This window comes from Diceros bicornis, chromosome 15, assembly GCF_020826845.1.
Source record: "Diceros bicornis minor isolate mBicDic1 chromosome 15, mDicBic1.mat.cur, whole genome shotgun sequence".
NCBI classification, from domain to species: domain Eukaryota; kingdom Metazoa; phylum Chordata; class Mammalia; order Perissodactyla; family Rhinocerotidae; genus Diceros; species Diceros bicornis.
This window is the reverse complement of record NC_080754.1, coordinates 16,219,324-16,242,580: the sequence shown is the minus strand read 5'-3', so window position 1 is coordinate 16,242,580 and position 23,257 is coordinate 16,219,324. Positions and strand designations below refer to the sequence as shown.

Below are 23,257 nucleotides of genomic sequence, written 5' to 3'. Positions count from 1 at the left end.
CTATTATATTTCTAGAATTGGTAAATCTCTGCATAAAGCGTGAACTGGTGAAGAGCAATTCAAACATTTTCTCAGCACTGATATGAAAAACACGGTTGATGTAAAGTCTTCCATGAAGATCTTTCACAGGAATATTTTCTGGGGAAACGAAGAAAACACAGAACCAAAAGGGAAGGTCATTTCAAAGTTTTGTTTTGTTTGCTTGTATTTGGCACAGAATGGTTTTTAAAGGTGATTACAATGATCAGCACATTCCAGGACACTATTCAAACTCTAAATTGAAATTATATACTTAACTACTATATGTAACTATACATAATAATATATAGTTAACTAAACTCCATATGATCACTATTTCAGTTGTCACAACCCAAATGATATAGAAATATTTAACTTCAATGATATCAAACTCCCATAATATATCACTCAAAAGACTATTTCAGACGTGACAAAGGCAATACTGAGACACATAGGGTGGTATCTACCACAGCAATTAGCAGGTCCTACTTCCGAATGCTCGTACGGTCAGTGAAGAAGTCATCAGTGGCTCTACTATCTGCTGCGCTCACTCCCTTGCGCCCGAATAATGTTTCAAACTTGACTTCAAGCAGACACCCCCAATACAAGTATCATTGTATTCACAACATATTCTCAATACTACACGTTAAAAGAACTAAGAAATCCTTCTGAAAAGTATTCTTGAAAGCTAAATAATGCCCAATAGTATATCACATTTTTCTGATAATGATAATGATGTTGAAAACTGCTGGTAGCAAATGAAGACGCGTCATGTGCTTGCGTCTTCTCCTGTTCCCTGGAAACATTATATAAAGTAGCCCACGCTTCCGTGGTGCTTACTCTAGGTCAGGCACTGTGCTTGTGCACCTGGGGTATTAACTCATCGTATCCTCACAGCAATCTCAGGAGGTCAGTGGTATCATCATCATCACCTCCACTGTATAGGTGAGGAAACTGAGGCACGAGAGGATTGCCAAAGCCCCGTGGCTAGTGAGTGACTGAACTGGACTCTGAATTCACTCCAGCTCCAGAGCACACAGACTTAACCTCTGTTGTATACTGCCCGGAGTTTAACTTAGACGAATCAAAAAGAAAGGGGGGCGGAACCGGCCAGGGAGCCTGGTAGAGTAAAGGAAACAGTATAAAGCAATCCAATATGGAATTTTAATGATTTTACGACTGGGATTATTGATTATTTCAAGGATTATGCCCCATCAATTCAGAATGAAAACTGTGGCAGAAGCTCCCCTATTTCAGAACTCAAGCTCTCAGCATGATCAGTGTAGAGCATCTGTCGATATTAAGCCATGGGAGGCAGTCTGGTGAGCACAAGGCAGGGGGCTAAGAATCAGAAACACTCTCCCAGCTCTGCCTCCACCCACCTGTAGCTTTTCTCCTCATTAAACGACTTGTGTCCCTCTATTTTGCTACAGGTGCAGAGAACTCAGGGACATCAGGTAGAGACGGATTTACCTTCTTTCTGCAACAACACTCTCTGTAGCCAAGAGCTATTCTATTCGCTGCAATTTCAAGTAATGGCTCCCTCAGCATAGAAATGAATCATTGAAACTAGGCAATTTGCTAAGGTTCTGTGAGGTAACGTCCCAATTAGGCTGGAAAAATAGCTTTTTTCTGACACAGAAGTAATACATGTTCATTGTAAAAATAATTCATATATTCACAAAGAAAGCAAACAAGTATAGGTGATTCTACTGATCCTGTTCATTTCCTTCACAGAACTTATCCTGGTAATTATATTTTTATTGGCTTACTGCCCTATTTATTGTATCTCTCCTGCACTAAACGCTAAGTTCCATGTGAGTAGCGACCATGTTGATTTTCAACACCTATGTACATTATGTGCTTGACAAACAATAAGTGTTAAATAACTATTTTTGAATGAATAATGACTATTGAAAATGCTAAAAATATTTAGGGTCTATTTTTATTTATAGGACTTTGAATTTGCAATCATATTTTTTAACTTTTTATTTTGGAATAATTTTAGATGTACAATTAAGTAAAACTAGGCTTTATTACTATTTTTTTCCCAGTAATGTCCTTTTCTATACAAGGATCCAACCCAAAATACCATGTTGCATTTAGTTGTTATACCTCCTCCAATCTAGGACAGTCCCTCATTCTCTCCTTGTTTTTTAATGGCCTTACACATTTGAAGAGTACTGGTCAGGGATTTTGTAGAATGTCTCTCAATTTGGGTTCATCTGAGGTTGTTTCATGATTAGACTGGGGTTACAGATTTTTGGGAGGAACATCACAAAGGTGAAGTGCCCTCTCATCAAACTCAGGGGGCACACATATCAACACGATTTATGGGGCCAGCTCTGTGGCTTAGCAGTTAAGTGCGCGCACTCCGCTACTGGCGGCCCGGGTTCGGATCCCGGGCGCGCACCGATGCACCGCTTGTCCAGCCATGCTGAGGCCACGTCCCACATACAGCAACTAGAAGGATGTGCAACTATGACATACAACTATCTACTGGGCCTTTGGGGAAAAAAAAGAAAAAAAGGAGGAGGATTGGCAATAGATGTTAGCTCAGAGCCGGTCTTCCTCAGCAAAAAAGAGGAGGATTAGCATGGATGTTAGCTCAGGGCTGATCTTCCTCACAAAAAACAAAAAAACAAAAAACAAAACAAAACAAAAAAAAACACGATTTATGATGATGTTCACCTTGATCACTAAATTAAGATGGTGTGTGGCAGGTTCCTCAACTGCAAAGTTTCTGTTTTCCCCTTTCCATATTTTGTGTTAGAAATGAGTCACTAAGTTCAGCCCACACTTAAGGGGAGGTGAATTAAGCTCACCTCCTGGAAGGGGGAGCATCTACATAGATTATTTGGAACTCTAAGAAGACTTGTGCTTTCTCCCTCCTTTATATAGTTATTCAATCATTTATATCAATACAGACCCATGAATAGTTATTTTATACTTCAGGCTATACTCCAATACTATCATTATTTATTTTGTTGCTCAGATTTTTTCATTTGGCCATCAGGAGCTCTTTCAAGTTGACTCCTATGTCCTTTGACATGCCTCTTTTTTTGTTTTTTTGGAACTTCTACATTTTCTGGCACTGCAAGGTGTTCCAGGCTCAGTTTGTATATTCCCCACCCTAACCCTAGAAGCAGTCATTTCTCTAAGGAGCCCTGGAACTATAATTTTTCAAAAGTAAGTTTCTTGTTCACATTTAAGAAGAAAACAAATTACATGCATATAGGTATTTCAATATAATACTTTCATATTTCATTTAAACGCCACTCTTAGATAAATTGTTCTCTACTATGACTGATCAAAATAGAATTTGTGGTATCAACTACTGGAAATTAACAATAATACCTTTTGTATGTAAATTGGTCCCAGGAAGTAAGGACATGAAATAAACTGTTTATTATTTATTTATGAAATTCATGGTACTTTAAAGCCTTCTATCCAAGTAGCATTACCAATGGTACTGCTGTAACATATTAAGCTAGAGGTGGTATTTTAAATGGGGAAAGGAACACCACTCAACCTGGTGACAGATTACTAACTATTTCCAATAAAGAAGAAATAGTATTTCAAACATATCAGTTTGAAAGTGGCCTATGGAAATGGTGGGAAAAGTGAGACAGATAAATATGAGAGGGGCATGGACATGAATAAAACTGAAACCATAAGTTGACAGTGTTTTGAGGGTGTATGAAAAAAGTACTAGGTAGGTACCCAGGAAAAGCAGGTGATTTGGAGTGTGAGTAACTAAGGACACACAATTTGTTATATCTTCCATTTTCTAAAAACTGGTGACCTGCTGTCTTCTTGACTCAGATTGAGGGCTTTCTTTACACCTGAAAAACCAAGTTCAATTTAAGAATGTTGTTGAAACACCTGACTCACGTAACTGTGTCAGGGTTACCTGTTTTAGTTTCCCAGCTGCTTCCTTGAAATGCTAGACTATTTCATGGCTTTTTCTCTGGTTTTCCCCAGAGGTCTACTTGTCCTCACCTTTATTAATTAATAAGCATCACTGATATTCTGATTCCAGTTTCTCTTTGCATGGCTTTGCCTCTAATTCATCGTGTTCTTTCAGCTACGGATCACAGAATCCAATGTTGCTCTTCTGTTGTGCCCCTCCCCCAGCCTAATCTTCGTCTGACTTAGCTTCCATTCCCAGCATAGTGACTTTGGTGAGGGAACCCTGTCACAGCAAGTTCTAACCCCAGCTATACAAAACTAAATTTAACCTCTGTCATCATGACACAGCCCAGGTGCCTCATGCCACCAGCCAGACTGTCAGCTTCCAGTCAAGGCTCTACTTCCTGGGGCAAATGTTTCACAGACTATCCACGACATGATAGAGCAGGGCAGGTGGAAGAAGCAAATCCTGACAGGAACGGAAATATTGTATCCTTGAAAACACAGCCATAATTTCCTTGTACTTGTGGACGTGGATACATTGTGTCAACTCATCTTCATCTGCCAGGAAACTCCCAGCATCTTCTCAGATGCTCTGAACTCCTCCCCAAAACCAGGGAGGTAGTTAATAAGCTGAGAAAGTCTATCAGCAGCAACCCTCTAGATAAACAAAGTTCTGTAGCTTACTCTGTGAATTTTTACATATCAAAGTTTTAAGTTAATAATATGCTTTAATAGATTAAAACACAATGCTTAGCATTTTGTTCAGCAACTGGACACCCATAGCCCATTTCTGGAAATACAGAAATATCCCTAAAAAGGGCACCCTTCAATCTTGGTGGGTTCTAAACTGCCTACTGTAGAGTTAGAGCATTAAGAAAGAGCCAGTCAAAGCAGATTCTAGGCTAACTGTACCTATCTGGGCTTCAGTTAAACTCCACATCGAAGGGACTGTGCTAGAAGTTATTTCAGGTCCCTCCGTGAGAATTTCATGATGCTCTCCTTTGTTGATTCCTCTCAAGGATACACGGGTCTAGAGGGATACACGGGTCTCGACTCTAGACCCCGTGTACATCAAAAGAGTCCAGTGCCTCCTCCCAAAGGTTACAGTCTACAGGTGGCAGAAAAGAGAAAAAAGAAATCCTCTCATTTTCTCACTCAGCCTGCTCACAACGGTAGATCAAAATACTATCATGTTAAATAAAATAATGTTTGGTTTAAAGTAATCTGCGATCTACCTAGCTCCCTCTAAATCCACACATACATTTCCAGATTTCCTGGGAGGGTTTACTTCTTTTGACCTTTCCTATTGTCTTCCCAGTCCACTGACTTCAAGTGTCTTCATAATCTCATAACTTTAAGAAAATAAAAAATAGATTCATAATACCCACTTAATGCATATGATAAGCCCGAGATTTTGGAACCTGCTTAGGGAAAGCAATAGGAGTACTTGATCTGTTATCTAATGATGATCTAATAAGAAAAAGGAGTCATCCCATACACCTTAAAGAAAACCTCCAGAAACAGAAGCCTGAATGTTACATGTAAGGTCTTAGGGCTGTAAAGCCAAATGGTCTTCAAACGGGCACAAGCAAGGAGCAAAAGGTGATCAGGACTCACCAGCAATACAGAAACTACACCGCTATCATTCTTTCTTTATTTCTAGATATGAACACAGCTTATATGAGTTTTAATGTTATCCTTTATATAACTTATCATTAATGTTAATTTTATAGGAACTCAATAAGGAAACTACTTTTTAAAGACCATTCTTAGAGCAGGTGAGAAAGAGGGGAAAAAAATCCTTGTTTTGGCGTCACTTACCTATGTGGCCACTGGGTGCCAGAGTAGATCTTCCTAAAGTCAGAGGTTCAGCCAGGCAGGGTAACTAATTCATACCAGCTGCATGCCAAAGCAGGAATGAAAGGACACTAAGCGAGTCTAGTCATTCACGCGGCTCGATCCTTTTAAAAAGCTTCCTCTCGACTACCTTTTCAGAAGAACTCAACAACTGTCTTCTTAATGCATTCTATGATTTTTAGCAACTGGTGGATTTTTATTTATGTTTTTAAGAGTGTGGATTTAGTTTTCATTAAAGATACTTCAATGCTCCCAAACCAAACCTACTTTGGATTTGGTTTCCATGGATTTGGACTTGATTTGGATTTTATTTAGATTTAACTTGGATTTAGTTTTGGTTTTCATGGATTTGGTTTTCACTATAGTAAAAGACTTCAGGGGTTCCCAAACCAGGTCTAACCTGAAAATACAATCATGTCCTACAGATCCAAACCACTGTCCCCATCAGCAATATTCTGAGCACTGCTAGAAGGAAGGCCGGTACAGCAAAAATCCACCGGCATTGTTCCCTTTCCTGAAATTTGAAAGTCGTCACTACCCTGGATCTTTCCCAGTGTGTCCCTTCTTCACTGACTTCAATGTCAATCATCTTACAGGTAAAAAAAAAAAAGATTTCTTAAAATGCCCACTTAATAAGTATGACAAGCCCCAGCTTGTTGCTATTAACTTGGAGAGAGTAGAGAGAACATTTGCTATAAAGTTTCATTTGAGCAACTGCTTTTTATTTTTATTATATTCTCTACTTATGCATCTCTCTATATCTCTCTTTTTTTTGGTAGTGGTTAAAAGAAAGTAGCACAATTATAGCATCTATAACATTATCCAGATTTTTCTTCAGATTTGCTTTTCCACTGCTACTGCTCCATCTCCATTAACTTAAGGCTTGGACTTTTAAAACCTAAATGTTATAGAGATTTTCAAATCCCAGGCTTCTGAAAAGTGGAGATGGATTAGAGTTAGCAGCCTCTTTCCTCTATTTTCTATCAACTTCCATCCTTTTTTGGTTCTTTATAGAGTAAGACTGTATCTGATGCAACTAAATTCTCCATCTGCACACATCTAATACAAAGATCAAACATTAAAAAAAACAGCAGAAATTGTATTAAAATTTATAAGAAATTCTTTACCTTCATCAACAGAATCTGAAGTGCTGCTTTTGTCCAGAGAAAGATATTCATTTTTATTCAAGTCCAGTGACTTTGATGGCACTCTACTTAACCTCTTCTCTGAAGCTAGTAAAGGACTCTTGTTGATCTGTTTCTCACTTTGGGGTTCCTCTTTCCCTAACCCCTAGAAGGCAAACAATCCAGTTTAAAAAAACACATTATAGGCTTAGATTTTACAGTGAGATCTTTAATAATAAAGATGCTTTGAAATACTGTTCTTTGAAAAATTTCTTATGTTTGCCTCACCTTTCCAATTCAGTCCATAAAATATTGGTAAATAATATATACCACTCTAAAGTTATCTTGGTACACAGTAATGAACAATAAATTTATGAAGAACATCATATTAAAAAAACTCACAGAAACAACATCACGTGAATCACTTACGCAGAAGGGAAAGGGTGAAGAGGACAAAAGTAATGGGACAGCAGGTTCTTCGGGGTGGGCAAGGGAGAGGAGTCAAACCCCGTTAGTTTCCCCACAGTACCTGCCCCATCATCTCAAGGAAGAGAACTCACCCATCTCTCAAGACCAGAAACTAAAGGGGAAAGGGAAAGAAAACAGAGAGATAAGAGTCACATAAGAGTACAGTGGTGGAGAGAGGATTAAAAGGGAAAATTAATTTCACAGCTAACTCGTAAGAAGACAGTTGGCTTTGTTATCAAGGGACCAAGGCATTGGGCATTAATATACAGTCACTATATGATGCTTTATATGATACTTTCTGGGAATAGTTTAATAAACACATGTTTGTATGATAAATTTAATGTTAGGCATTAAAGTATGAATGCTATTGCTATGTTAGTATTCAAGTAGAGTGGTATTACAGGCTTAATAGAACACTGTGAAAAATATAAACTATATAGCAAAGTACTTTCTTGCATAGTCTGTGTGTAAGCAGATGAAAGCGAGCAAAAAGCATATACGCAGTCCTTAAACTTCCTGCCCCATGACATCTTTGGGCAGCACTGAACAGAAGAAGAAGCCCCAGGGAGGATACAGGTTTCCAGTGGCCACTCAGAAAGCAGAATAACTGGGACCCAGGACACAATTCATTAAAGGATGAACTATCCTCGTCAGAGGACTGATTCTTCAGGCAGAGATTACTGCTAAAATCAAGACTTGACTTACTGGGGAGTTCCACAGTACAAAGCAACATGCTTACTTAGCTGACCCAGGGCCTCCTAACCGATGCTAAGTACAGTAAGTTTCCGCACATATTTCTCCTGTTGTTTCTAATTGAGATAGAGTCTCTATTATAAAAAACATAGATAGATACGTATAGGAAAAGTAACAGTCACTATCTTTGAGTGGTTGGCATCTGAACAATTTTTATTTCTTTGTATACTTTTCTCTATTTCCTGAATTTTTAAGAAGGGTATTAATTTTATAACTTAAAAGCTTATTTTCATCTTGGAAAAATGTTATTTCTGACTTTTTGCTACTTCCAACTTTCTTGGAAGTAAAAATGAAACAAAGTAGGTGACATATGATATTTGCTGACATCTGAGAATCTATCTCACCATACCGCTCTTGAATGCAAAAGGGAACAAAGGACTGAACTTCTCTATTGCTTGTATTCCACAACCTGAAAACATCTCTACTACACAGCAATGAATGAATGATCAATCTTAAAACATAAAATTATTCCTCTACATTCCATTCTCTTTCCTTAGAGAAAACATGACTTCCTTTAGGGATAAAACTAGAAGCAAGAACCAATGGGTTAACTATTGCAAGAGCAGGTACAGAAGGCATCGTCAAGGAGGCTACAGAAAGGACTCAACTAACATTAGTAGTTCTGAGGACCCAGTCCTCAAAGTTAGACTTTGTAAAAGGATAAGGAGACTGTAAGAGATTCCTTGTCCTATTACCTCCCCAAAATTGAGTGGTTTAGTCTTATCAGTGAGAACATACAAAGAGATGAGCATCCAGAATCACGTCCCCTGCACCAGTGATCAGTTCCTAAGAGTCTCTATGATGAATAAGTTTTGCAAGAAATCCACAAAACAGAGGCCAGCCTGGTGGACTAGTGGTTAAGTTTGGAGCGCTCTGCTTCGGCAGCCTGGGTTCGCAGGTTCAGTTCCTAGGCGTGGACCTACATCACTCATCAGTGGCCATGCTGTGGTGGCAACCCACATACAAAATAGAGGAAGACTGGCAACATTTATGTTAGCTCAGGGTGACTTTTCCTCAGGAAAAAAAAAAAGAAAGAAAGAAATCCACAACACAAAATCAGACTGAGATAGTTGCATGGTGGTTGCCTGAAACAAGCTGATAACTTGGTGGCCTTTCACATAAATATATTTTGTTTCCATGTTTTCCCAACATTTATCCACAGGAGATGCTGGGAGCTCCATGGAAGAAGGCAGAAAAGGTCCATTGCTGGCCACACACAAATTCACCTTCAATTATAATCACTTATGGTTATTGACAGCTTAACGTGTGCCAGGGACTGTTCAAAGCACTTTCACATATGTTAATCCATTTAATCCTTATAAAAAACCCTAAGGGGTATTACTGTCCTCATCATATAGCTGAGAAAACAAAGGCATAGAAAGGTTAAGTAATTAAGTTAATTAATTTAAGGTCACACAGTTAGCAAGTAGCAGAGGTAGGATTTGAAGCCACTAAACCAAGAAATTCAGCTTCGGCCCAGACTTGCATCCCCAATCAACAGAACAAAAGCGCTACAGTGGGGGCACTCAACACTCAGAATGTGGTCTCACATTCTTCACTAAGAACTGTGGCTCATTAGGAAAATGGCTGATACTAAGTCTGTGACAGAAAGTGTACCAAATGTGCCTGGGACACATCATTGTACCAGAAAGAAAGGACACCAACAAAGATTACTGATCATTTCAGAGGGACAAAGTAGCAAACCTGAAGGGGCTCCCGCTGGCAGAGGGGACGAACTGAATATTAAAAAAAATAATGACTCCAAGTGATAGAAACTCATCGAAATAAAAAAAATTGATGGGCTTATAATGATACTTGAAAAAATAAAGGAAGAAACTAACTAACTAACTATGAAGCTCAGTAATTAACTGGATTGGCCTGTGTTAGTGGTCTGCCTAAGAAGCGTCTATTGTTCCTCAACCGTGCTGCTGGGGGTTCTCATTTCTCCCTTCAAAACAGATTCTGTCCACCACACACACTACCTACTCTGGGAAAAATTCTGCTAACTACGAATTCCTCCATCTTATTGTATTTTTAATGATGTCCATCCCTCTTATACACTGATGCTCAGGGAACTAACTGTCTGGGAGCTCTGCACCTATCCAGCTCATAACAGAACCACGTATTATCTCATATAACCTCTGCTACTTATAGACTTCAAATTCTTCTCCTAAAATAAAGGAGCAGTCTGACATCTTAAGTTTTTAAACGTTTTGTATACTGTATTTTTATCTGATCTTATGTTATGATTAACACATGGTGGCATCAAGTATATTTTAAAAGGGATATCATACACTAACCCTTTTTGGTGAATTTCCATCGATTGACTCTGTTTCTGAAAGCCGACTAATTGATTCACGGGTGAAACTGATTGACTTGGATAATTTTTCATCTCTCTCCCCACAGTCATCCAAGCTGCTTCTTCCTGGAATTCTGTAACAAACACATCATCACAGAAACATAAACAAGGCCACTTCCACACAAATAAGCAATTTAGTCTCCTCACTGAGGTCCAATATATTTTCCAATATATTCCAATATTTTCCAATATAAAGCCTTTGACAACAAATGGTTTTCTGTAATGTAACAAATATGCCTCTACTTATAACAAGGCTATCTTCTTAAATCACATACAAATTGACTTTATTTCTGAAAATAAGATATGTTCATATGAGATTTTATAAATTCTAGAAACCATTAAGAAATTAACCAAGTACTAGTGGCTGTAACAGCAACTAATAAAATGGATATTGCTTGTTTAAATTTCAGTTGTGGACAACCATGAAGGTTGGTAAGGTGCAGGGTGGGTGTCTGACTCGGATGCCAGTCAGCACCAGAAGGCAGTTTTAGATCTCCTTCCTTCTGATTCGGTCCCAGCTGAGACAGTGAGCCCCTCCTGGAAGTGGAACCTCTCAATGTCTGAGCACAGAGCCCACTGATCAGTCCACGCCCACCTTCCTGCTCTTCCCATTCCCAACAACAAGGTTTAAGGAACAGCTTTCAAATGGTCACAGGGACAAGATTACAAGAAATGTCTGGGACCTGCCTTTCCTCTCTCAAGGATCAAAAAAGAAAGGAGAGAGAGAGAAGTCAAGATGGCGGCATAGGCAGACTCTGAACTCACCTTGTCCCGCGGACACAGCCAACTTACAACTACTCACGGAAAAATTACCCCTGAGAGAGAACTGAAAACTAGATGAGAGGAACTCCTGCAACAAACGACAATCCTAATTGAGGTGGAAGAGGCAGAAACTCCCTTCTGGAGAGAAAAAACACCGCCTTCACAAGCCGCAGCACCTCACGGCTGCCTGGGAGCAGCCCACAGGTCCGCAGCCCTCCCTGGAGGAGTGGGGCCCTGAGCCAGGGAGCATTTTGTGGACCCAGCACAATCGAGGCAAGTGGCATAATATCTGACTTTGCCTGCTACTAAAACATTGGGGAGTACCCCCAGAAAAGCTGGCTCACAAAGAAATTAAAACCGGCTCTTAAAGGGCCCATGCAAAAATTCACCCGTTTGAGAAAGCAACCTAAAATCACAAGAAAGAAAGGTGCACAGTGCGTTGGTGAAAAGAGACTCACCTGATAGGGTCTGAGTGCATCTCAGTGAGAGGTGAGACCCCTCCAGGGACTGGGACATTAGTGGTGGCCATTGTTGTGGCCTGGTGTGGGCGTGCTGACACAGACACTGGCAGACACCATTGGAGTTCTCCCTGGGGCCTGCTAGCCCAGGGTCTGCCCCACCCACTAGAGCACCGATTTGATCCAGCTCAGGCAAGGCAGGCAGCCCACCCTAGGGACTGGCCCCACCAGACAACAAGCCCTCAGGCAACTTGTGACCCTGCAATAGACTGGTGACTGGATTCTCTGCAGCCTAGCAACTGGGCCCACTTCAGTGGCACAAGGAGCAAGAGGAGGGTATGGGGCAGTGGTGGAGTGTGTGGGGCTCCCCCCATGGAGAGACTGGGTCCACTTCAGGAGGTTGGGATGTGCACACGGGGCAGGACTGTGTAGACTGTGTGTGTGGACCTGTGGACAGCAGGGCTTGTCAGCTGCAGAAGACTTGTGCTTCTCAAAGACCCACATGGGGGTTTGTCCCACCTTCCAAAGCCTGAAACAATCGGGTGCTCCTGAGCCTGAGGCCCGCCCCACCCAGCTACAATCCTCAGAGAGCTGACGTGAACCCTAAAGGCTGGAGGCTTATAGTAATTGTAAGCCCCTGAGCCTAACAACCTGCCAAGCTGGGGGCCTACTCACTTAAAAGAAATACTGCAACACAAATGTGCTATTAGAACTTGCAGCCAACTGTGCTGGGGCTCCCAACACCCAGGAAAGAGACTGAAGGGCCCACAACAACTACAAGCAATTGAGCATTACAAAAGCTGTCTGGGAGCATAGCTCAGCCTCCTTGGACACCTAGAGAGAGAACAAACAAGCCACAACAGAAGGACACATGTAGCCCACATAGGGGTGACTCCTGGAACATTCAGAACTGAGGGAAGCACACTGCAGGCCTCATAAGGCATCACTTATATAAGGTCACCTATCCAAGAGCAGGAGACGTAGCTGACCTGCCTAATACGTAGACACAAGCACAGGGAAAGAAGCAAAATAAGGAGGCAAAGGAATACATTCCAAGTAAGGGAACAGGACAAAACCCCAGAAAAGGAACTAAGTGAAACAGAAATGAGCAACCTAACTGACAGAGAGTTCAAATGAAGAGTGTTAAGGATGCTCACTGATCGTGGGAGAAGAATGGATGAACTCAGTGAGAATGTCAACAAAGAAAGGGAAGATATAAAAAAGAACCAATCAGAAATGAAGAATACAATACTGGAAATGAAAAATTCACTAGAGGGACTCACAAGCAGAGTAGAGGATACAGAAGAACGGACCTGTGAGCTGGATGAAAGACTAGAAGAAATCACCCAAGCTGAACAGGTAAAAGAAAAAAGAATTAAAAAGACTGAGGACAGTCTAAGGGACCTCTGGAACAACATCAAGCGCACTAACATCCGTATTATAGGTGTCCCAGAAGGAGAAGAGCGAGACAAAGGGGCAGAGAATCTATTTGAAGAAATAATAGATGAAAACTTCCCTAACCTAAGGAAGGAAACAGACATCCAGGTACAGGAAGCACAGAGAGCACCAAACAAGATAAACCCAAAGAGGCCCACATCAAGATACATCATAATTAAAATGTCCAGAATTAAAGATAAAGAGAGAATCCTAAAAGCCACAAGAGAAAGACAAGTTACATACAAAGGAAACCCCATAAGGCTATCAGCTGACTTCTCAGCAGAAACCTTACAGGCTAGAAGAGAGTGGCATGATATATTTAAAGTGCTAAAAGGAAAAAACTTACAGCCAAGAATATCCTACCCAGCAAGGTTATCATTCAAAATGGAAGGAGAGATAAAAAGTTTCCGAGACAAGCAAAAATTAAAGGAGGTTGTTACCAAGAAACCACTACTACAAGAAATGCTAAAGGGACTTATTTAAGGGGAAAAGAGAAGACCACAAATAGGAAAAATTATCTATTTCCATGATAAGTGGGTAATGGATACAAATGCACAAAAAAGAGGTTAGATATGATATCAAAAACATAAAATGTGGGAGGAGGGGAGTTAAAGAGTAGAGCTTTCAGACAGAGGTCAAACTAAAGAGATGATCAATTCTGTATATGGACCCCATGGTAATCACAAACCAGAAACCTATAATAAATACACAAAAACTAAGAGAAAGGAACTGAAACATAATACTAAAGAAAGCCATCAAACCACAAGGCAAGAGAGCAAGAGAAGAAGAAAGGAACAGAGAAGGACTACTAAAACACTGAGAAAAAAAAAGTTAAAAAATGGCAGTAAGTGCATACTTATCAATAGCTACTTTAAACATCAATGGACTAAATGCTCCAATTAAAAGGCATAGGGTGGCTGATTGGATAAAAAAACAAGACCCATATATATGCTGCATACAAGAGACACACTTCAGACCTAAAGACATTCACAAAGTGAAGGGATGGAAAAAGATACTCCACACAAATGGCAATGAAAGAAAGCTGGGGTAGCAATACTCATATCAGACAAAATAGACTTTAAAACAAAAACTGTAAAAAGAAACAAAGAAGGGCATTACATAATGATCAAAGGAACAATCCAACAAGAGGATATAACACTTGTAAATATCTATGCACCCAACGTAGGAACACCTAAATATATAAAGTAATTATTAACAGACATAAAAAGAGAAATAGACAGTAACACAATAATAGTAGGGGACTTTAATACTCCACTTACACCAACGGATAGATCATCCAAGCAGAAGATCAATTGGCCTTAAATGACACACTAGAACAGATGGACCTAGTAGATATATACAGAACATTCCATCCAAAAACCAAAGAATACACGTTCTTTTCAAATGCACATGGAACATTCTCCAGGATTGATCACATATTAGGCCAAAAAACAAGTCTCCATGAATTTAAGAAGATTGAAATAATACCAAGTATCTTTTCTGACCACAACGGTATGAAACTAGAAGTCAACTATAGGAAGAAATTCAGAAAAGCCACAAATATGTGGAGATTAAACAAAATGCTACTGAACAACGACTTGGTCAATGAAGAAATCAAAGGAGAAATCAAAAAGTACCTGGAGACAAATGAAAATGAAAATACAACATGCCAGAATTTATGGGATACAGCAACAGCGGTTCTAAGAGGGAAGTTTACAGCCATACAGGCCTATCTCAACAAACAAGAAAAATCTCAAATAAACAGTCTAACAAGGCACCTAGAGGAACTGGAAAAAGAAGAACAAACAAAGGCCAAAATCAGTAGAAGAAGGGAAATAATAAAAATCAGAGCAGAAATAAATGAAATAGAGACTAAAAAAAAATAGAAAAAATTAATAAAACCAAGAGCTGGTTCTTCAAAAAGACAAACAAAATTGACAAACCTTTAGCTAGACTCACCAAGAAAAAAAGAGAGAAGGCTCAAATAAGTAAAATCAGAAATGAAAAAGGAGAAATTACAACAGACACCTCAGAAATACAAAAGATTATAAGAGAATACTATGAAAAGCTATATGCCAATAAATTCGACAATCTGGAAGAAATGGATCAATTCTTAGACTCATACAACCTTCCAAAACTGGATCAAGAAGAAATAGAGAATTTGAATAGACCAATCACCAGTAAGGAGATCGAAACAGTAATCAAAAACCTCACCAAAAATAAAAGTCCAGGACCAGATGGCTTCCCTGGTGAATTCTACCAAACATTCAAAGAAGAATTAATACCTATCCTTCTCAAACTCTTCCAAAAAATTGAGGAGGGGGGAAGCTCCCTAACTCATTCTACGAAGCTGACATTACCCTGATACCAAAACCAGACACGGACAACACAAAAAAAGAAAATTACAGGCCAATATCACTAATGAATATTGATGCAAAAATCCTCACCAAAATATTAGCAAATCGCCTACAACAATACATTAAAAAGATTATACACCATGATCAAGTGGGATTTATTCCAGGTATGCAGGGATGGTTCCACATTTGCAAATCAAACAACATGATACACCACATTAATAAAATGAAGAATAAAAATCACATGATCATCTCAATAGATGCAGAAAAAGCATTTGACAAGATACAGCATCCATTTATGATAAAAACTCTGAATAAAATGGGTATAGAAGGAAAGTATCTCAACATAATAAAGGCCATATATGACAAACCCACAGCTAATATCATCCTCAATGGTGAAAAACTGAAAGCTATCCCTCTAAGAACAGGAACCAGACAAGGATGCCCACTCTCACCACTCCTATTTAATATAGTATTGGAAGTCCTAGTCAGAGCAATCAGGTAAGAAAAAGAAATAAAAGGGATACAAACTGGAAAGGAAGAAGTGAAACTGTCACTATTTGCAGATGACATGATTTTATATATAGAAAACCTTAAAGAATCCAAAAGAAAACTCTTAGAAGTAATAAATGAATACAGTAAAGTTGCAGGATACAAAATCAACATACAAAAATCAGTTGCATTTCTATACACTAACAACGAAGTAGCAGAAAGAGAAATTAAGAATACCATCCCATTTACAATTGCAACAAAACAATAAAATACCTAGGAATAAACTTAACCAAAGAGGTGAAAGATCTGTACATCTAAAACTATAAAACATTGCTGAAAGAAACTGAAGAAGACACAAAGAAATGGAAACATATTCTGTGCTCTTGGATTGGAAGAATTAACATAGTTAAGATGTCCATACTTCCTAAAGCAATCTACAGATTCAATGCAATCCCTATCAAAGTTCCAACATTTTTCACAGAAATAGAACAAAAATTCTAAAATTTATATGGAACAACAAAAGACCCCGAATAGCTAAAGGAATCCTGAGAAAAAAGAACAAACCTGGAGGTATCACGCTCACTGATTTCAAAATATACTACAAAGCTATAGTAACCAAAACAGCATGGTACTGGCACAAAAACCGACACATAGATCAATGGAATAGAATGGAAAGCCCAGAAATAAACCCACACATCTATGGACAGCTAATCTTCGACAAAGGAGCCAAGAACATACAATGGAGAAAAGAAAGTCTCTTCAACAAATGGTGTTGGGAAAACTGGACAGCCACATGCAAAAAAATGAAAGTAGACCCTTACCTTACACCATACACAAAAAATAACTCGAAATGGATTAAAGACTTGAATGTAAGACCTGAAACCATGAAACTTCTAGAAGAAAACATAGGCAGTACGCTCTTCGACATCGGTCTTAGCAACATCTTTTCAAGCACCATGTCTGACTGGGCAAGAGAAACAATAGAAAAAATCAACAAATGGGACTACATCAAACTAAAAAGCTTCTGCACAGCAAAGGAAACCATCAACAAAACGAAAAGACAACCTAACAATTGGGAGAAGATATTTGCAAACCATACATCTGATAAGGGCTTAATCTCCAAAATATATAAAGAACTCATGCAGCTCAACAACAAAAAAACTAACAACCCAATTAAAAAATGGGCAAAAGACCTGAACAGACATTTCTCCAAAGAAGATATACAGATGGCCAACAGACACATGAAAAGATGTTCAACATCATTAACTATCAGGGAAATGCAAATCAAAACTACAATGAGATATCACCTCACGCCCATCAGAATGGCTATAATTAACAAGACAGGAAACAACAAGTGTTGGAAAGGATGTGGAGAGAAGGGAACTCTCATACACTGCTGGTGGGAGTGCAAACTGGTGCAGCCACTATGGAAAACAGGATGGAGATTCCTCAAAAAATCAAGGATAGAACTACCATATGATCCAGCTATTCCACTGCTGGGTATTTATCCAAAGAACTTGAAAACACCAATGCATAAAGATACATGCACCCTTGTGTTCATTGCAGCATTATTCACAATAGCCAAGACTTGGAAGCAACCTAAGTGCCCACCAAGGGACGAATGGATAAAGAAGCTGTGGTATATATACACAATGGAATACTACTCAGCCATAAGAAACGATGAAATCCAGCCATTTGTGACAACATGGATGGACATTGAGGGTATTATGCAAAGTGAAATAAGTCAAAGGGAGAAGGTCAAATACCGTATGATCTCACTCATTAAGTAGTAGATAATAACAACAATAAACAAACACAGAGAGACAGAGATTGGATTGGTGGTTACCAGAGGGGAAGGAGGGAGGGAGGAGGGCAAAAGGGATAATTAGGCACATATGTGTGGTGATGGATTGTAATTAGTATTTGGGTGGTGAACATGAGAACATGATGTAATCCATGCAGAAATAGAAGTATAATGAGGTACACCTGAAATTTATACAATGTTATAGACCAACATTACTGCAATAAACAAAAAATTAAAAAAAAAAAAACATAGGGCCGGCCCCGTGGCTTAGCGGTTAAGTGCGCGCACTCAGCTGCTGGCGGCCCAGGTTCGGATCCCGGGCGCGCACTGACGCACCGCTTCTCCAGCCATGCTGAGGCCGCGTCCCACATACAGCAACTAGAAGGATGTGCAGCTATGACATACAACTATCTACTGGGGCTTTGGGGGGAAATAAATAAATAAAATTAAAAAAAAAATAAAAAACATAAAGTGAAGACAAAAAAAAAAAAAGAAAGGAATGTCTGGGCCGGCTTGGTGGTGTAGTGGTTAAGTTTGTGTGCTCCACTTCAGCAGCCCAGGGTTTTCGGGTTCGGATCCCGGTCACGGACCTACACACTGGTCATCAAGCCATGCTGTGGTGGCGTCCCACATACAAAATAGATGAAGATGGGCAGAGATGTTACCTCAGGGCCAATCTTCCTCACCAAAAAAAAAAAAAGAAAAAAGAAAGGAAAGTCTTATAAAAGGAGCACAACTGATCTAATTTCCAGTGCTCCACCTTATTGGGCAATTATTATCCCCATGTAATCACTGCTACGTGTAGACTTCAAGCTCTCCTAAAATGAAGCAGCAGCCTGCACCTTAAGCCACATTATCCTGAGGAAGGACTGGAAAAGCTACAGGACTTTTCAGCCCTGTTCTACTCCCCCCAGATGAGACTGAGGTCCACGACCAAGTCACTCCATGCCAGGCAGAATGGCAGGGCTCTGAGGGGACCAAACTAGAAACATGGCTCCTGGAGACTCGCCCACAAGCTGAGTGTCTGCACGTGAGGATTTTAAGGATGGCGGTGAGCTGTGGAGAAACTGAGAAGAAATGAGGAGGGAGAGTGAAGGCGAGATTGAAAGTGAAGAGCAAGAAGATGGCAGAGCTGAGGAAAGAGAGGTTCCAGACAGACGTGCTGCTTTCAGAGGCGGGAAGAACGGGCCAAGGAGCAGGAGAGGGAATGCGGATCCCGCCTCAGCTCTTCTTAGACGGCACGCAATCACCAGAAGAGAAGAGCAGCTTCTCTGGTGACTTCAAAAAGCTGGACCTTAGAGTGGATAAAGCAGCTGGTCACAAATATCTACTCTTTCCTTCTTCAAAGACTAGAAACTTTTTGAGTTGGCAGGGACCTTGGCGATCACCTACTGTAACTGCCCCATTTCACAGATGAGTAAACTGAGGATTTTCAGTAAACTGAGAAAGGCTAAGAAATTTGCTTGAGGTTGCTCAGCTACTTGCTGGCAAAGTCCAGACTAAAATATGGATCTTCTTTCCCACTATCCAAGGCTCTTAGTATCTATCAATTGCTTTTCTACCCAACTCCAGTACCTGAGAGGCCTGTAAACTTTACAAGAAGAGCAGTACACTGAAAATTTTTAACTTTACAGAAAACTAATCAAATATGCATGTACAACCCTGTAAAAAAAACTGTAAAATATTGATGCTGAACTGAAACAATATAAATAGAATCAGGCTAACTAGAAGACTGACTTACAGTAAAACTTTTGTACACACATTGAGACTTTCGAAAGACTGACATTTTAAGATTTATTTGCTATAGAATGTTTTAATAACTGTTTTATTAAGATATAATTCACATACCATGAAATTCATCCCATTTAAAGTGTATGATACAGTGGTTTATGGGGTTGTGCCGCCATTCCCACTATCTAATTTTAGAACATTTTCATCACCCCAAAAAGAAACCCCATACCCATTAGCAATCATTCCCCATTCTCCCTTCCTCCTAGTCCCCGGCAACTACTAATCTACTTTCTGTCTCTATGCATTTACTGATTCTGGACTCCACTTCATATAAATGGAATCATACAATATGTGGTCTTTTGTGACTGGCTTCTTTCACTCAGCATAATGTTTGCTGTAGAATTTTAATGTATTATCCTTAGTAGTTTTTATTGCTATGACCTCCGTTACCATTGGACAAAATGCACTTTTACTTGTACACATTAATAAAAACAGGTTCACTGTTCCAAATGAATTCCTATCAGTCAAAAATAATCTCTCTCTACTCTGAATGTCTTTATCACATTATCTCATGCTCCTTTTGGCCCTTATCGTTTTCAACCTTGTATCATAATTATTTGCATTCCCCATAGTACTATAAGCTCCTTTCATTAATGCATTCAATATTTATGGAGTGCCAACCACATGCCAAGCACTATGCTAGGGTATCCCTGAAGAAAAGTCACATTATCTTTGTATCCCTCAAAATACCTACCAGCTAATTTACTTTATTCTTATCTATAAGCATAGAGATTTTACTAGGTACTTCTCCAGATCCTTAATAAAAAGGTTTAGTAAAACCACGCTTTAGGGGCCAGCCCTGTGGCGTAGCGGTTACGTTCGCACGTTCCACTTCAGCAGCCTGGGGTTCGCTGGTTTGAATCCTGTGCGCAGACCTACTCACCGCTCATGAAGCCATGCTGAGGTGACGTCCCATATAGAAGAACTAGAAGGACCTACAACTAGGATATACAACTATGTACTGGGGCTTTGGGGAGAAAAAAGAAAAATAGGAAGATTGGCAACTAATGTTAGCTCAGGGCCAATCTTTCTCAGAAAAAAAAGGATCATCAGTTCTTAAAAAAAATAAAAATAAAACCACATTTTAAGCAAATCCTAGGTGACAGAGTTACAAAGTTAACATTTCCTTAAATGTCCTTTATTTGCTTACCAATTTAGCAAACTATTCACTGTCCTTACCTTTCACTGCATTCCACTAGAGAAAAAAACAGGCAAATTTTACCCAAGGGTACATTAACAGAAATTCTGAATTAGTAAAGTCTAAAATAATTCTGCTTTGATTAATGATTAATAAAACTTGACATTTCAAAACATTTTGCTGTACCTTGGCTGCAGATTATCGTCCATCGACAGGGACAAGTTCTCCATCTCTTCAGCATTTAAGCCCAGCTCAGTACCGTAGTTCTGCTGGAGCAGCTGCCAGAATTCCTGCCTGGTCAAGCTCTAAAGCGACAGAAAAATTACACTGAGTATTGGGAAATATAACATAGTATAATATAGTGATTCAAAACATGTATTTTGAAGTCAAAATGACCTATTGTGCAGCTCCCAGGTGTGTGACTTTGGTAGTTAGTTGACTTTTCTAGATGTCAGTTTTCTGTATCTATAAAAAATGGGTTAACAAAACTTATCTGACAGAGTTGATACTGGGAAAAAATAAAATGATGATTTTTAAAGTGCATTATTTAATAACTACTGTAGGGGCCGGCCCCGTGGCGTAGCGGTTAAGTGCACATGCTCTGCTGCTGGTGGCCCGGGTTCGGATCCCGGGCGCGCACTGAGGCACCACTTGTCAGGCCATGCTGTGGCGGCGTCCCACATAAAGTGGAGGAAGATGGGCATGGATGTTAGCTCAGGGCCAGTCTTCCTCAGCAAAAAGAGGAGGATTGGCATGGATGTTAGCTCAGGGCTGATCTTCCTCACAAAAAAAAATAAAATAACTACTATAAATGGGAGGTAAGACGTTTAAAATCTTTTTATAAAATATTTTGTTCATAGTTTCTGGCAATTACTAATCTGCAATTTAAGTTCTGCAATCCAACCTGTCTACTGTGACCATGACCATGGATCACCATTCAGGGTTCTAATCATCAATTCAGAACCCATCCTCTTAATCCATAATGTATCTGAATATTTTAACAATTTTTAAAACCTTATATATCAGGAAACTTTAAATTGTAAATATAAAATGCAAGAGGCTGGAATTCAGAATATTTCCTTTGATTTATTTTCAATAAAGTCCAGCTTGTTCTTTCTTTGTAGGTATCATAGTGTTAAAATCATCCCATGCAAAAAACTCATGCATTACATAGCAAAACAAACACAATAAAAGTATGGTAACCAATGGTCTGATTTCTAGAAACATTATAGATGGTTAATTACATGATTAAGCAAGATGGAGGGAGGCAGCATAACATTTGAAGCAACTGTTGGCAAGATTATTTTTCTCATTCATTCAACAGATATTTATTTAGAACCTACCAAATGTGTACCACTGCACTAGATGCTAAGGAGGATAAAAATGATGCACAAGTTAAGCTTCTCGCTCTCAAACAACTTATAGCTGAAGAAACTGAGAGACTTTTGAGTTAAGTTAAATATGACAAGCTATAATATTACTATGTACTAAAGTGCTGGTGGAATCAACATGATACAAAAGTCTAAAGGAAAGAAATATTACTGTGGATTGGGGTGATCAGATAAGGTTTCACATTGGAGAAGGGTCTTCAGCTGAGCTGAAGGAAGGACATGAATGGGGGAAATGGAGAAATGAGGAAATTTTGGGAGAAGGAAACCAACATACACATACAGAATGAATATATGAAGGACGTAAGTAATATCTGTTTTGAAGTCAGTTAATAGTTTATCAGCCCAACTGGAGTAAAAAATTTAATTTGGGAATAGTAGGGATAAATATAGAGAGATTCAATGGGGCCAAAACCTACAGAGGCCTTGAATTCCCCCCGATACTCCCTCCCACTTCCTTTTTCCTTTCTCCTTGTTTCTTCTGTCTAGTAGCTACAGTATCTTTGTTTGTTATATTATACTAGATGACCTTCATTATATTTCATGGAACCTCAAAGAGATTAAGAACAAAATTTCTGCACTTTAGACCACTAGTTTCCCATTTGCCATGCCCAGACTCCTGGGATTCCACAAGAGTAGTAGATGGAAATTCAGATATTATTATCAGTATTTCAAAAAGTCAAAACTATCCAGTTACCTACATGAAAGTTATTCAAGCTCAGCAAAATGTCAGGCCTCTTTGTTTGGGGCTGAATTATATTAGCCTAGAATGGTTATCGCAGGCTGATAAGAAACTCTCATTGGAAATAACGTATGTCTAACAAACAATAATGTTCTAACATTTTATTATTTAATATATACCACTTATTTGGTGGACAAAAAGTCTTCTGAAGCATAGTGTCCTGAGAAGAAAAATAAAAAGGATCACTAGAGGTAGAAAAAGTTAAAGGTACCCCACTCATTTCTTTTCTGACTCCCACTCCAGAAGAGGCATTTGTGAACTTTTTTTCACAGTAGCAATTAGCTCATAAGATTAATTAACTCAATCTTCCAAAGACATAATCTTTGAAATACTTTTAGTTTCATAAATGAATAGTTAACTTCAAAAAAGAAACAAGCACTATTTCAATATACTTGTG

The 23,257-nt window shown here is 39.1% G+C and overlaps 1 protein-coding gene across 5 annotated transcripts in view; it reads right to left on the bottom strand.

The window, feature by feature from the left end:
- Positions 1-23,257, bottom strand: part of GRAMD1C (GRAM domain containing 1C) — a 95,946-nt gene that overhangs the window by 20,544 nt on the left and 52,145 nt on the right. For all 5 annotated transcript variants that reach the window (XM_058555813.1, XM_058555814.1, XM_058555815.1 and 2 more), the window contains 4 exons: positions 20,917-21,035; positions 10,436-10,568; positions 6,918-7,080; positions 1-138 (listed from right to left, as the gene is read on the bottom strand). In XM_058555813.1, coding sequence (XP_058411796.1) covers positions 1-138; positions 6,918-7,080; positions 10,436-10,568; positions 20,917-21,035 — 553 coding nt within the window. The remainder of the gene's footprint in view (positions 139-6,917; positions 7,081-10,435; positions 10,569-20,916; positions 21,036-23,257) is intronic.